This window comes from Macrotis lagotis, chromosome 2 (genome assembly GCF_037893015.1).
Source record: "Macrotis lagotis isolate mMagLag1 chromosome 2, bilby.v1.9.chrom.fasta, whole genome shotgun sequence".
Taxonomy (NCBI): Eukaryota; Metazoa; Chordata; class Mammalia; order Peramelemorphia; family Peramelidae; genus Macrotis; species Macrotis lagotis.
In genome coordinates, this window is record NC_133659.1 from 167,962,069 (window position 1) to 167,976,990 (window position 14,922).

A 14,922-nucleotide genomic window follows, 5' to 3' on the forward strand; every position below is an offset into this window, starting at 1 on the left:
TGATTAAAAGATCTTGAATACATGAAAAACTCAGGGCCAACAAAGTAATACAAGCAGAATGGGAATGAGAAGAGAGACATTGCAAGAATAAGAATGATTGGTAAACATGGTTTACTTAAAACAGCCAGGGAAGAGGAAGAAAGAGCATTAGACAGAGGTGACTAGGAAAAACAAACAAACAAATATCATCATCCAACAAGCCACACACACTGATGTAAGATAGCCGCAAATTCCACCCTGGGGAAGGAGCAGTCTCTCTCTAATCACATGGGAGACCAATGGTGAAGCTTTTTAAATTTCTGGCCCTAAAATACTTTAAGAGGTGGGCAGAAGTCAGAGGCACTCCTGCCCACCACAATATATTTCCAAGACTGTTCAAAATAGCAGACAACATGTTTCTATTTTTTGACAGAAGGTACTTGCTGCTTGCCTGAGGGGAAAAAAATCCTGACTTGATGGCCCCAGAGCACACAGGCCAATTACAATCCCTGTTGCAATCACAGCAACAGAAATCTGTGGGTCAGGTATTCCCAAGAAGGGGGAAAAGTGTTTCTTTGTTGTTTTTCTCAGTGACCTCCCTTCTCAAGAAGGAGGCCATTAATCCCATGGGAATTGATGGTATGACTAAGTGGATAAAAGCTCTGGTCGTGGTTCATTCCCTGACAATAGGACCTTAGGCAAATCACTCACTTCTGTGTGGGTGGGTGTGGGAGTTGTGAGTGTGTATGTCTCTCCCCTTCTATGAAATGGTTTTTTAAAATACTTAATCCTACATGCCAGGAATGCTGTATGGTTATATAAGGCAACTAATGTGAGAGAGCTCTTTGGAAGAGTCACAAAAATCCAAGGAATGTATGATATGCCTATAAAGCTTCAGACACAAAACTGACAAATTATCAACAAGGTGAACAAATTGTCAACAGGTGAATGGATGAATGGACTAAATAGGCCCAGACTGGATCACTTTGTGCTACACATACACACAAAGGGAGGGCAGCTAGGTGGTAAACTCATCTTTCTAAAATCTGGCTTCAGATACTTCCTAATAGTGTGATACTGAGGCACCCTGTTAGCTTCAGTTTCCTCATCTGTAAAAATGAGCTGGAGAAGTAAATGGCCAACCACTCCAATATCTTTGCCAAGAAACCCCTAAAAATGAGGTCATGAAGAGCAGGACAAGACTGAAATGACCAAACACAACAAAGATTAGACACAGACCACTGGAGATGGAACAAAGTTACAGTTTGTGCCCTGGTCAATCTTCTTCAATGTCTTTCTCAAATAGGAGAAAGGTACTCCAGTATTGAAGGAATCCCTTGGAATTCTGTTAAAGAAACTTCCAGGACCTCATTCTTGCCTGCATTGTGAGGAAACAGTTGTGGGCCCTTAAAGATATTATATCCAGTACTTGGGACTCAAAAATGCCTAAGGCAACAGAAATTCAGATTCATTTAAGAAAAAAGTTTCATGAAAGGGCACTGACACAGGAAAAGGGTGTCATGGTTAAGAGGGGAAGCTTACTAATCAGTTGCATTAAGTAGCATAGAATCAGAGGAAGGGAAGGAAGCTAAGTATCCCCTGTGTTATAACTTCTAGAAGCAATAATGGTCTCCCTCTTGGTAAAAGATGGGCAGGTACCATAGTAGGTCCTCTAATCTTTCTCCCTTTGATCTCCAAATTATAAATGGAGCAACAGGCTCATAAAACCATAGATCTAATAGAGACCTCCTCATTTTATAGATAAAGAAATTGCCTGAGCCCCAGCGAAATTCAAGGTCACAGAGGCAGCAAGCATCAGAACTGGGGTTTGAATCCAGCCCTCCTAGTCTACTTCAGAGCCAGCAGCCCTTCTATTACATCACACATTTCCTTGTTAGCCTTTTCTGAAAGTCCTTCCCTCCAATGTGACCAAAACCTCTTCAATGAACAGTCCATTTTTATTAAACAGTATCTAGCATTACATGGCACTTCTTAATGTCTGAAGAGAACTCTGTCTCATTAGAAGCTTGTCACAACACTGTGAGGTAGGTATTTTACAGCATTCCTATCCTCCTTTTTACAGATGAGAAAACTGAAGATCAGAGAGGTAAAGGGACCTGCCAGGATCATATAGCTACTAAGGGTCAAGAGATACACTCAGATCTTCCTTACTAAGTCCATCATTCTTTTCATTAAAGACTGTCTATCAACAATAAACTCCATGAAGTCTTTGTTGAGGTATGAAAAGCAGTGGCTTGGTTTGGAGGCATCAGCCATTCTTCCACATGCCACCAAGTTATTCCTTTTAAGTACTGATGAGTGGGGAAATTTAAAAGGATTGCATTTGTCACTACCTAAAATTGCATAATGGGGTAAAGCAAAGGTAACAATGACACTTTGGGATCTTTTTATCCAAAACACACACACTGACTAATCAGTGTCACCTCCTCTTTATTAGCAGTGCAGGGACACAAGGGAGGTTCTAATGGCTTGCCTAAGGTCACCCAATGAGTCAGAAGCAAGCCTGTGGCAAGGCCACAGTGTCTCTAATTCTATTGTAATCACAGGGTGACTCTCATTTCCTATTCTTCTCCAACTGTCCTTAGAAACCTCCCTCAGCTTTTCTTCCTTCTCCTCTGTCTTGTGTTCCTGTGTGCTGAGAGGGGAAGGACCTGCACAGTGGGGTTCTCTTTAACCTGTGCCATAGAATGAACCAATTCTAAGCTCACCAGGCTCTAAAGCAGGGACCATACCTCTATACCCTGCTGCCTCCCCTTCTTGAAAGTCTGAGCCACTGCTGAATCACCTGCAGTCTCCCAAGTTACTTGGAGGTCACCATAGAGGATGTATAAAAGAGACACTGCACTGACTAAGGAATCCAGAAGACACAGGTGCAGATCCTGCCTCAAACACTTATTGACTGTGACCCTGAACAAGTCACTTAACTGTGATTGCTCTTCCACCCTCCAACCCCACCCTCACCAAAAAATGGATCAACTAGGTGCTGACCTGCCTTGGTAGAGGGAGTTTCCTATTCCATTGAAATCATCAGTCCAGCTCCTATCCCAATCCTACTTTGTGTCAAACACTGTGTTGCATACTAACTTAGGCTCAATGAAAACAATCCTACTTTGTGTCAAACACTGTGTTGCATACTAACTTAGGCTCAATGAAAACTAGAGATGCATGAGGTGGAAGGAACCTCCTACCTGGATAATGGATGGTGAATCAATTTTTTAAATCTTACTCTTTTTAATCTTTAATTACAGTTCTGTCAATACCATGTCCAGAAGAGGCCCAAAAGCACATCCTATAGGTACTCAGAAAGGTAAATAAAATTTAAAAAGGAAATTCAAGTCTTACTTCAGATGTTTACTAGTTGTATGATCCTGGACAAATCACTTGTGCTCATCTGTAAAAAGAGGAGACTGAATTTGATGGTCTCTCAGGTCCTTTCCAGCTCTAATCTATTTCTCAAACATGTTACCAAGTCCATTCATGTTGTGTTTTTAAAGTATGAAATTTCTTTTACAACAATTCTATAAAGGGAAGGTTCAGGGATCATAAGCTCCCCCCCATACAAAGACTCTGAGAGATGAAGGAACTTATCCTCTGTAGCACCCCAGGGCTTTAACTAAAGGAGATACGAGCCAGGTGATGTGACTTTAATGAAAGTTGATTGGAAGACAGGGAGAAATACGAAAGAACCCCACAGGAGGTGAGAAAGAGCAACGTCATGAATCACTGAACTGAAAAGGAAAAGATACTGAACAAATATAAAGATGATGAACCCCCAAATGACTGGCTGTTTAGCTTTCTTCTTTTAGTAGAAACTGACTCATTTTGTCTTTCTGCAAAGTTGTGTAGGAGGGAAGAGGCAGGAAAGAAATCTGCAAAGAAAATCTCTTGAGATGTAGAAAGAATTTTTTTTTTAAGTTAAAATTTTCTTGGAGGCTCTCTTGGTCAAGGATAGAATCTATCAGATTCCTAGGCTGTTCCCTGGAGTGAGCAGAATCAAGCTGCCCTCCTAGTGACAAAATAGGTCTTAATTCAAAATGAAAAAGTGATTTAGGATCCTCAGGTTAGAGACAGTCATCTAGCTCAACTGTAAGTTTATTTACCTTATATATGTTGGTATTTTCTCATCTGTGTTGTAAATCTTCCCCCTTCTTCCTAACAGAACTTTTATCCCTGGTTTTCTACCAGTTCCAAGCAAAAAATGTAGGCTTTTAACAAGTGTATTGGGTGATATTGTCTCCTCCAAGAGGATATGTCTTGAGAGCAGATACCATTGTTTCCCCAATTCTTAACAGAGTGCCCTGGGTATAACCTAACTCAATCCTTCTAGAGATGAGAAAGCTAAGGACTGGAAGACCTATGAGATCTGCCCGAGGTAACACAGATGTCAGTGATGGGAATGATGACTCTAAATCCAGTGTCATCCTGCCACTCCTTTCCTCTTAAGGAGTGGCTTCGAAGGAAATGGGTAAAAGAACATTCACAAAAAGTGGAGAAACTGGGGACTGGGGCCTGAGGACCATGGAATTCAGGTCCTTGTTATTTATCATTTATATCCTGTGGAATTCTGGACTTCTGGGGAAGAACACACTGATATTTACAGTATTTTTGAATATGCAATTAATCTTGGATGGACAGGAAAAGAAAAGAGAAAGTATCTCCTATTCTTTTTTTTTTAACAAGGCGATGGGGCTAAGTGACTTGCCCAAGGTCACACAGGTAGGTAATTAAGTGTCTGAGGCTGGATTTCAACTCAGGTCCTCCTGACTCCAGGGCTGGTGCTCTATCCACTGTGCCACCTAGCGACCCCAGTATCTCCCATTCTTAAGAGCCCTTTGGCATTCACAGTTTAAGTTACTGAAAAAGGGTGGAAATGAATCATCAATAATTAGGTCAAGAACTCTAGAGGTGCAGAAAATTCAACAGTATTAAGTAAAGTGAAAGCCAAAATCTTCCTGTATGCTCAACTTCTGTAGAATGCTAACTTTCCTGCCCTTTCTTTCTTTTTTTTTTTTGCAAGGCAATGGGGTTAAGTGGCTTGCCCAAGGCCACACAGCTAGATAATTATTAGTTGTCTGAAGCCAGATTTAAATTCAGGTCCTCCTGACTCCAGGGCCAGTGCTCTATCCACTGCACCACCTAGCCACCCCTTTCCTGCCCTTTCTTCTGGAAAATTTTAGACTGATCAAGTTGAGATTTGCCAGGGGAATGCTCACCAATGCCAAGATCTTATTTGACACTATTCTTCTTTGTCCCTGAAAAGGCTGTAAAGGTCATGCTACAAAGATAGGTCTGTTTCCTTGAGGCTTCTCTCCATCAAGAGGAAGACCACAAAATTAGAGATATAGGGGATTTCAAACCCTCTGCATAGGATGACTAGACCCATCTTAAACAAGGTCTTACTCTCTTACTTGGTCAATGTAAGGTAGATGAAACAATGTTGGCTTTGAAATGGGAACATCTGAGTTTAAATCCCAACTCTTTGGTTTCCTACTTGCATGACTTCAGGCAAATCATTTTAGAGAGCCAGTCTGACCAGCTTCATAGTGGCTGACCCCATCACCATCCAGGTGTCCAGTTGGCTGTTTGACACAAATATCAAAGATATTCACTGCAATTGGTGTAACTGGAGGGAGTATTCACACTGATGAAATTATGAATACCTAAAATAATGCAAAGTTATAATCTAGGTCAGGGCTGTCCAACCTTACTTTTTAAAGTTTTTATTGAAACAATAAACAATATATTTTGATTTGCCATTTTAGTGAGAGTTCTGCAGTACCTCGACTTCATTTACTAAAGTATTTAGTAAACCCACGGCTCCCCCACCCTATATAAAATAGCACTGTGTGCCACATTTTGGACAGTCGTGATCCAAGTAACTAGCAAGAGGGGTCCACTCTTCATCTCAATTTCCTCATCTATAAAATGTGAGGGGTCAGAACAACTCTAAAGTCCCTTTCAAATACAAATCTATAATTTATAGATTTATATAATTTATATATTTATAACTTAAATCTATACTCATAGGATTTTGATCAGAGATTTCCCATACTCACCATGTAAAATGTCTGAGTCATCCTCAACAAAATCAATGTCTCTCAAGTCCCATTCTGCATAATTGTCAAACTCCTGTGAAAAGAGACATAAATCCCCCAACCCAGCCGCATCTGCTTGAGTTAATCACAAGTTTAGACATTCTCCCCAAGGAAATAGTATCCAATGGGACATATAAGGTAAGACATTACGTGGCTAGAGACCAGAATATCCTTCCTTTAAATAATTAATAGTAAGGTGGAAGGAATCTGAAGGTGGTATAGGGGAGTTACCCAGCAGAAAAATTCTTGGCAATAGTAGCATAAAAGTGTGTACTTTTGAGAATTTCAAAGGAAACAAACTAAAAAAGCCAAACATAGGTCAGTTTGGTTTCAAGAACAAACTGAAGCCCACACCCTCTAATAAACCCCCAGGGGGTGCTAAATGCCAAGGCAAAAATGTCAGCTTTAATTCATTCGTCGACAAAGGACAGAAAAGTCAGCAGAAAAGGATAGGTTGGCTCACAAGCTGAATGTACAAGACTGATAAGTGTGGTTAAGTTCGATCATAAACCATAGATGTAATGAACTCCTGAGGCCAAAATCATCTTGTGAAAAGTCAATAATTTTTTTTTAGGTTTTTGCAAGGCAAACGGGGTTAAGTGGCTTGCCCAAGGCCACACAGCTAGTAATTATTAAGTGTCTGAGACCGGATTTGAACCCAGGTACTCCTGACTCCAAGGCTGGTGCTTTATCTACTATGCCACCTAGCTGCCCCCAAGTCAATAAATTTTAAGAGGGGATCTGTGAGGTTGTTTCACATGAAAGTCCTACTTGGAGATCTCAATACAGAGAGGACCCGAGGTCTCAAAGGGGAGCTTCCATTTTGGCAGGCCTCATCATGCTAGAAAAACTTCAAAAACAGGTCCAGTGAGAGAGAGAAAGAGAGAGAGAGAGAGAGAGAGAGAGAGAGAGAGAGAGAGAGAGAGAGAGAGAGAGAGAGAGTGTGTGTGTGTGTGTGTGTGTGTATCATTTTGATCTGAGATAATCATAAAAATTTTCCTCTAAGAAGAAAAGAATTGCAATCTGTACTGGTGTTAGGAGTGCTTATATTGGTATGAATTCCTAAAGTAATGAAAGATTATTATCTAGGTGAATTAGCAAAATGGCATTATCAAGAGCTGTTGCACCCCTATAATCTCCATGACCCCTGAATTCTGTTAAAATTCATTCTCAGAAGTAACTATGTTTTTTATATGCATTCTTTTCTTTTTGGACCAGGCCTATGATTAATCTGGTATGGGGAACTCTCAATGAAAAAAATGCCTTCATACAATTTACAGAAACACTTCCTTTGCCATTTACAGTCTCAGAAAGTTGACCAAGCCACTAAGAAGTAAAATGACCTTCCCAGAATAACACAGTCAGCAGTATCAGAAGTGGGGCCCTGAACCAAATTTTTTTTCCAGTTGCCTATCTATCTGTCATTCTCCTCCTGGCTAGCCTAGAGTAGACTTCTAAGAAATACTTATTGAACTGAATTAAAGTAAAGACAATAACAAGTACTGACTACTACATAAAAGAGACTGGCATAAGTAATGAAAAGAGCAGTCGGAGGATGGCAAGCCTATTTCCCAGTGGGCCTTTTGGCCCACTGAACTTCCAATACATATATGGAAAAATGCATCCTTAATGGGTTACTCAATGACAGCCCATTCTCAATCCTGCCCAATTCACGAGTTTGAAGTCAAAATCTGCCTTTGTTCCCCAAGAAGGGGTCAAGTTTCCCTACCTCAATGAAGTCTGCTCGGGCTGGCATGTAGCCTGCCATGTCCCGAGAAAGCAGCGAATCAAAGGCAGGCCTTGGAGGATCATCTGTAGCTGGAAGAGTTAAATTTCATATTAAAAATATATATATACATATACATTCAAAAAAGAACATGAAAAGAAACTCAGTAGCAGACACAAAAAGGGCAATTTTGTTACTACTTTGTTAAATTTAATACACAATTTAAAAAACTACACAATTTTCTCTACAATGTTCTTTAAATAATTTTTAAAAACTTTTTATTTTCAGCGCCAAATTCTTTCCTTCTTTCCACCTCCTCTTCTACTCATTGAAAAGGCAAGAGACAATAAACTTTTTGAAGTTTTTTTTAGGTATATCAAAATATTGATGTCTGTTATTTGCAAAATTAACAGGGTTAAGGACTGGCCCTGTGATTTCATCAGTAAAGGGAATTCCTGGATTAGGAAATTTCCTCACCAATGCAAGTTGCACCTTGTCCAAAATATATGGTCTTGGAGAATTACCAAAAACCTAAGAGATTACTGTCTTGCCCAGGGTCATACAGTCATTATATGTCAGAGAGGGATTTGAACCCAGAGTTATATTAAATCACTTAACAAAACAGTGACATGAGAAAGCAACACAAATAGTAACATAACATCAAGAAGGGAAGTGCAACAGATGGGATGTACAACACAGTAATGTTGATTTAATTCAACACATTGAAACTGGGAGAAAGTCCCTATGAATTTTTCATTTAAATACTGAATGTGAGAAACAAGGTTTTCATAATATTCCCCAGCCACAAATATTCACTCCTCTTCTTCATGTCCCTCACTCCCTACAATTCTCAATTTTCTGATCTCAGATGAATATTATTCTCAATTGATTATAAAGCTCTGAATCAAATAGCTGTAAAGCTGTGACTGGGGCAATTTGAGGTTAGGAGTGGGGGTGTGGCAGAGAGAGAAAAGCACTGGTATCTTGTTACTCCTGTGCTCGGAGCCATTCAGAAGTAATGCCCATTCATAATTCATCATGTTTTCAGTTATGCTTATAAAAGGGACCAGGAGTCCCTCAGTCACAACAAACTAAAAATACATTTTAAAGAAGGGCCACCATTACTGACAATAACAAGGCATTGCCACAGACGTTTAATATTGGATGATTAATAATCAAACAAGAGTGCACATCTATAATGTGTCTCTCAACATAAATTTTGCAGGGGACATGCCAATAGTCTTGTCCTCACAATAGTTCAGTAAAGTGGGTCACTTTTTTTTTTCAGGTCTCATCTTACGTATGCAGGCATTGAAGTTAAATGATATACCTGAAGGGGTTCAATGGGTAGGTGTGGAAGGGTAAAAGGGACCTAAGTACTCTGACTCCCCACCCAGCATTCTGTCCACAGAATGGGCCCCCTCCCTGCCACCTCATGGTATCGGTTCTCAGCAAGCTAACCTGGTCAACTCCACCTTTCTCTTTCACCAGACTCTCCGGAGTCCTGGAGGAGTCAGTCATCCCACCATTATTATCTGCAATTGTCAGAGAGCAGGGAGGGACAAGCCCAGTGATCTTTACAGCAGCAGGCAGGCACTTACACTGAAAAGGAATGGCTGTGTCGGCAGTTTTTGCTTCCTCTGCCTGCTTGAGGTTGAGCAGGGTAGAAGCAAAAAGAGGGTTGTTGATGAAATGTTTCATATAGTGTTTCTCACACTCTTCCTTGGTCTTGGTGCACATCTGATTGGCCACATCCTGCCTAGAGGGAGGAGAGGGGAAAAGTGAATTTGGGGGGGTCGGAATGGAGGGCTTTCATTTATGAGTAACTTTAAGAAGCAGTCTGCTCTTGCCTTATTTAAAGTCATACCCATCAAAGGTCTGACATCTGATACCAGTGGCCCCAAACTGGTATCTAAGAGGCAGCAGCTGATAAAAGAGACATGTACACACTTGATCTGAATCCAACTTGACCTTTGAAATTCAATCAGCCTGAAAAATGCAAGCAGAGGACTAGATTTCCTCACTTTACTACTCTCTAGCCCTAAAAAATCTGTGCTCAATGCTTTGCCACTAAGGAACGCATGGACAGCTCTGACTTGGCTTTGCTTTTTGACTGTATTGGAAGGAAAGAGATGTTAGCAAACTCACTCCATTTCATTGGCACTGTACTGGGATGGGGATTAAGAAAAGAAATGAAGAGATGGTTAATTCAAAACTACTTGAAAAGGAAGAGAAGAAAATGTGAAGATCCAGGCCAAAGCCAACCAGTAAGATTCTCAAGATCAGATATCACTTTTTTCTCCCACCATCCCTAGGCTCCCAAGGGCAGCCCAGTAGAATGTAAACTCTTTGAGGGTCATTTTAATTTTTTTCTTTGTATCCCTAACATCTCCTAGAACATGGTCTGTTGCACACTCAGCATTAAATAAATGCTTATTGAATCGAATGAGCACTTGGTAAAAAAAATTGTGGAATAAATAAATTTTAGAAGTTGGCAAGTATTGTGAAGCCTTCAGCCTCCTACTTCTGTCCTTTAGACATCATAAAGAAAGACAATGTAGAAGAAACAGAAGCTAGGAGCCCTGGATTTCCTGACAAACAGCTGTATGACCTTGGCCAAATTAGTTCTTTTATTGATTGCATTTCCTCTCTGGTGAAATGGAACCATAATATACCTCTCTACCTACTTTTCAGGGGTATCATGAAGAAAGAATGACACTATGTATAGAAAAGTACTTTGAAAAAAGCATGGAACTCTAGGCCAGCTAAAAGTCTGTGCTCATTGTCTTAAGACAAACACCTGGTATATTGGACAGTTTGTCCAGCATAACCCAGGTCCACAGATTGACAATGGGAGAAACTTTTAATTCAAGTGAGAATTTATGGAAACAGAATTCACCAAAAAGTGAGAAAGATCTACCCCAAGGACCTGACTCCCTGAAATGAGATTCAGCCTTGTACAGCACAGCAGGAGTTGCAAAAAGCAGACTGAAACTTCTCTTATGTTCAAAAAGGAAAAAAGCCAATCCTTTTGGTGAGGATGTAACCAAAAAAAATTTTATGTAGATCCCCTAAGCACTTTGTGAGTTCATCCATCAAGGCCCAGATGAAAATGAGAACAATAGTAATCATAGTATAATGATAACAATGATAACAATATTAGCTATCATTTGTATAGAATTTTAAGATCTGCAAAGAAACATAAGTTATCTCATTTCATCCTCACAATGACCCTGTGAGGTTGTTGTTGTTGTTGTTTTGTTGTGTCTGATTCTTCATGACCCTGTGGATCATACTGTCCATGGGGTTTTCTTGGCAGATACTAGAGTGATTTGCTCTTTCCTTCTCCAATATAGTATGGAGAGGTTAAATGACTTGGCCAGGGACATACAGTTGAGCAGGTGCTATTATTATCCCTATGTTACATATTAAAAAAAATGAGAGTAAGAGAGGTTAAAGATGGTCCTGGGTCACACAGCTTCTAAGTATCTGAGGAAAGATTTGAATTCAGGTCTTTGGACTCTCAATTTAGCATTCTCTACCTCTCCCCACCCCCCAGTTGCTTCAGACACAAAAGCCAAAGCACAGCTCCAGGCAGCCAGAAGCTCACTTCCAGAACTACTCCTTCTGAAGGTCCTGTCTATCTGGGGCAACTCCTCTCCTGGGACAAGATGAGGAAAATACCATACATGGCAGGGCAGAGCAATGATAAAACTCTCACCAGTTTCCAAAGCCACAGTCCATTACAGCCTCCAGAAGGGCCATTTCCTCCTGAGCAGTCCAGCTGGGATCAAGGACAGGAAAGTCTGAAGTCTGAAGGAAAAGTGATTTTACAAAAAAAATCAATTAACTACAAAAAGTGGTAAAAATGGCAAATCTGGTAAATCTGTTGAATTATCTGCATCATAATGGTGCCAAGAAGTCTCTGAATTAAATTCCATGAATGGTTGGCCTCCACCTCCATTTCCCCCAGTATAAATGACTCTCTTGGAAACATTATCAATTGACAAAAGATGGGAAAAGTAGTTGTTAGAAGGAGTGTGGAGAGGAGTTCTGAATGGTTCTGGCTATCCAATTCAGGCCATTCAATCTGGCCTTATGCACAGAAAAGGACTAAAATGTCCATTCTGTTTGATCTAGATATTCTACTACTGGGAAAATGTGCCCCAAGAAGGTCATCAATCTGAAGAAATTCCCACATACAACAAAATATATACAGTAGCATTTTTTTTGTAGCAACAAAGAACTGGAAACAAAGTAGATGCTTATGAATGGCTAAACCAATGAATATAATGAATATAATTTAGCTGTTAAAAATGATGACTTTAAGGATCATAGAGAAGCCTGGAAGGATTCATATAAACTGCTGCAAGGGGAAGAAAGGGGACCAGGACAACAATATGCACAATGACTACAAAAGTGTAAATGGAAAGAAAAACAATAAAACAATTAAAACTGAGCTCTTTAAAATGATAATGGTCAAGCTTGGTCCAAAGAAGAGAGGAGAAAATGTAAATCTGTTGCGTCTTTGAAGAGGTGAGCAATTATGGATATGAAATGCTATTCTACAGAACATCCTAAGTCATACTTGATCAATGTGTTAGTTTTGTTGTATTGTTTTTTTCCTTATTTTTCTTCCTTGTTAGACAGGATGGCTCTTGGGGATAGGGAGGAAGGAAGAGATATGTTTATTATCAGATGAAGGGAAGTGGGAAAAATATCAATAAAATTTTTTTAAATATAAATTTTTTAATGTACATTTTTAAAATGTAAAAAAAAAAAAATCATCAGACACTATTGCCAGGTAGGAAACAGAAACAGTAAAATATCCAGTCATAAGAAACCCTCTGAGTGTCTCAACATGTATGTTTATGTGCATAAACCCTCTTTTGCAAGTCTACTGCTATTTCACCAACTTTAGTGAGGACTTACTAGGGGCCTAACCCTGTCAGGAACTAGTCAACACAAAAGAAACATGACATAGTTCCAGCACCTAAGAAGCCCAAAAGTAACTACTCCCAATACAGAGGCCTAGGAATAAAAATAGCACCTACTAAAAGGTCCTGAGAACAAAAAAAAGTGTTATTATTACTGTCACCTTTTAAGGACAACATAAAATCAAATAGATATAGAGGGCTTAAAAAGTTTCCAAAGTAGTTTCCTTACAACCACCTTGGGAAATAGATGATGCAAGCATTTGTACTCTCTGCACAGATGAGGAAATTAGGGTTCAGAGGTTCTTGCCTAGCCTCACATTACATTACTAGAAATATCTGAGCTGGGATTCAGACCCAGGTCCTTGATGGATTCCACATACAGCCTTCTCTTTTATACATCATGTTCATCCCAAAGGAATTAAAGAATAATCCACCAGTCCTCACCAACTGCAAAATGAGGCAAACAGGCAATAATGAACAACTGGTTACTTGTGGAAAGAGTTACTCAAGGATATAATAATCAAATGACAAAAAAGTGGCTAGCCTGTGGGGTTTCTGATTCATGCTCCACCTGCCACAGCACAAATAACTCATTAATATGAAGCTAATATAATTTAGACTTCCTCCCCCTCCAAATTTTTTTTTATATTATCTGAAATTTCCTATATGGAAAAATCAATAATCTTTATTACTGAAAAAAATAAAATTGGAAAAAGATCAGAAAGTCAATGTGAAATTTTTCCCTCTGAATGGTAAGGCCAGGAATGTATAAATTCTTAAAGAACTGATGTCTATCGACTCCAGGCATTTCTTATGATCCCATGAGCCTTATTCATCTTCTCCCCATCCCAAATAGGGAGAATTTTTAAAACATACACACATACACAAATGGTAGCAATTTGTCATTGTGAAGGTGCTGTGTGTGTGCTTGTGTGTCTGTGTGTGTATGTGTGTGTGTGTGTGTTTGTATGTATGCACACACACAAGAGTAAGAAAGGGATGATATAATTGCAAAAACTAAATAAGGAAAAAGTTGAACCTGCAGAGAAATTTGGTTTCCAGGGGAGATGGGACCCAAACCGGCTGACAAGAGAATCTGGCCACTTTAGCAGATACATCCTTATAGTGGAGAAATATGACTCATCAGGCCAAGCAAACTTGAGTGAATCATCCCTTTCAGACTTTTACCCTCCTCTGATCTCATTTTGTATACCCACCAAAAGACTTTTAAAATCTTAATTCAGTTCCTCAAGTAGATTTTCCTATTGGGAAGAGAAAGCAGTTTGTAAATGTTAGGAATGAATATTTGGGCTGCTTCACATTTTATATTCCTAATTATAAATTTATAAATTGGCATTCTAGTGTCAAGGAGATCTTTTGTGAGTTTAGAAAACATGAGCTAGTCTTTCCTGAACCTATGCAAAGTTAACTAAATTAGATAGTAAAAGGCCAGACCATGGAGAACAGAAGTAATGAACACTGGAGCCTGGTCAAAAACAGTTGCATGAGAGGGGCTCTTAATTTTATTTGATGCTAGAGATAATAAACCTCCAAGGGCTCTGAGGGATCAATTTATTAGGTCTAAAAGGAAGGGAAGAGAGCAAAGATCTTATTGATACCAAAAAAGCTAATCAAGAGAATATCAACAGTTAGCAACTGTGGGTTTATACTCTCATCTGTAAATGAAAGGATAAGAGTATGACTACGCAATAAGCATGCTTTCAAAAAGATTCCATAAAGTGGGTCACATCTTTACCATCTTGCCATCAAGTGAAAACGGACAGAAAACAAGATCCCATTGTCCTTTTTGGTTGTTGGTTACCAACAACAAAAAAAACCCCCAAAACCAAAAAACAAACTTTTACTTGGGCAGAAGGAAATATCACCATGTAATCTATTTTACAACAAAATACTTCCCAGTCTTACATCATGATACTCTTTAGATTCTTTAGAATATATAAGAACAGAAATAATCCAGCTCAATGATCTTATAATAAGTATATGGGGAAATCCAAAACAGGGAGATATATTGGGAGAATGCCAAAAGTCTTCTCCAGTGTGAAGAGGGAGAGCTAACACAGAGATAAGGTGAAGGAGGGATTCCCTGTGAATGGTGAGATCTCCAGCTGCTGCTATTTACAAATGACATTGCATTGAATAGATT

The 14,922-nt window shown here is 39.4% G+C and overlaps 1 protein-coding gene across 6 annotated transcripts in view; it reads right to left on the reverse strand.

Annotated features, from left to right (window-relative positions):
* The window catches only part of TADA2A (transcriptional adaptor 2A), a 60,338-nt gene that overhangs the window by 24,936 nt on the left and 20,480 nt on the right, over positions 1–14,922 (reverse strand). For 4 of the 6 annotated variants that reach the window (XM_074223492.1, XM_074223494.1, XM_074223496.1 and 1 more), the window contains 4 exons: positions 11,543–11,634; positions 9,423–9,580; positions 7,825–7,913; positions 6,057–6,129 (listed from right to left, as the gene is read on the reverse strand). In XM_074223492.1, the coding sequence (XP_074079593.1) occupies positions 6,057–6,129; positions 7,825–7,913; positions 9,423–9,580; positions 11,543–11,634 (412 nt within the window). Of the gene's footprint in view, positions 1–6,056; positions 6,130–7,824; positions 7,914–9,422; positions 9,581–11,542; positions 11,635–13,975; positions 14,021–14,922 lie in introns of all 6 variants that reach the window. The other 2 variants (XM_074223495.1, XM_074223497.1) reach the window with 1 other exon arrangement.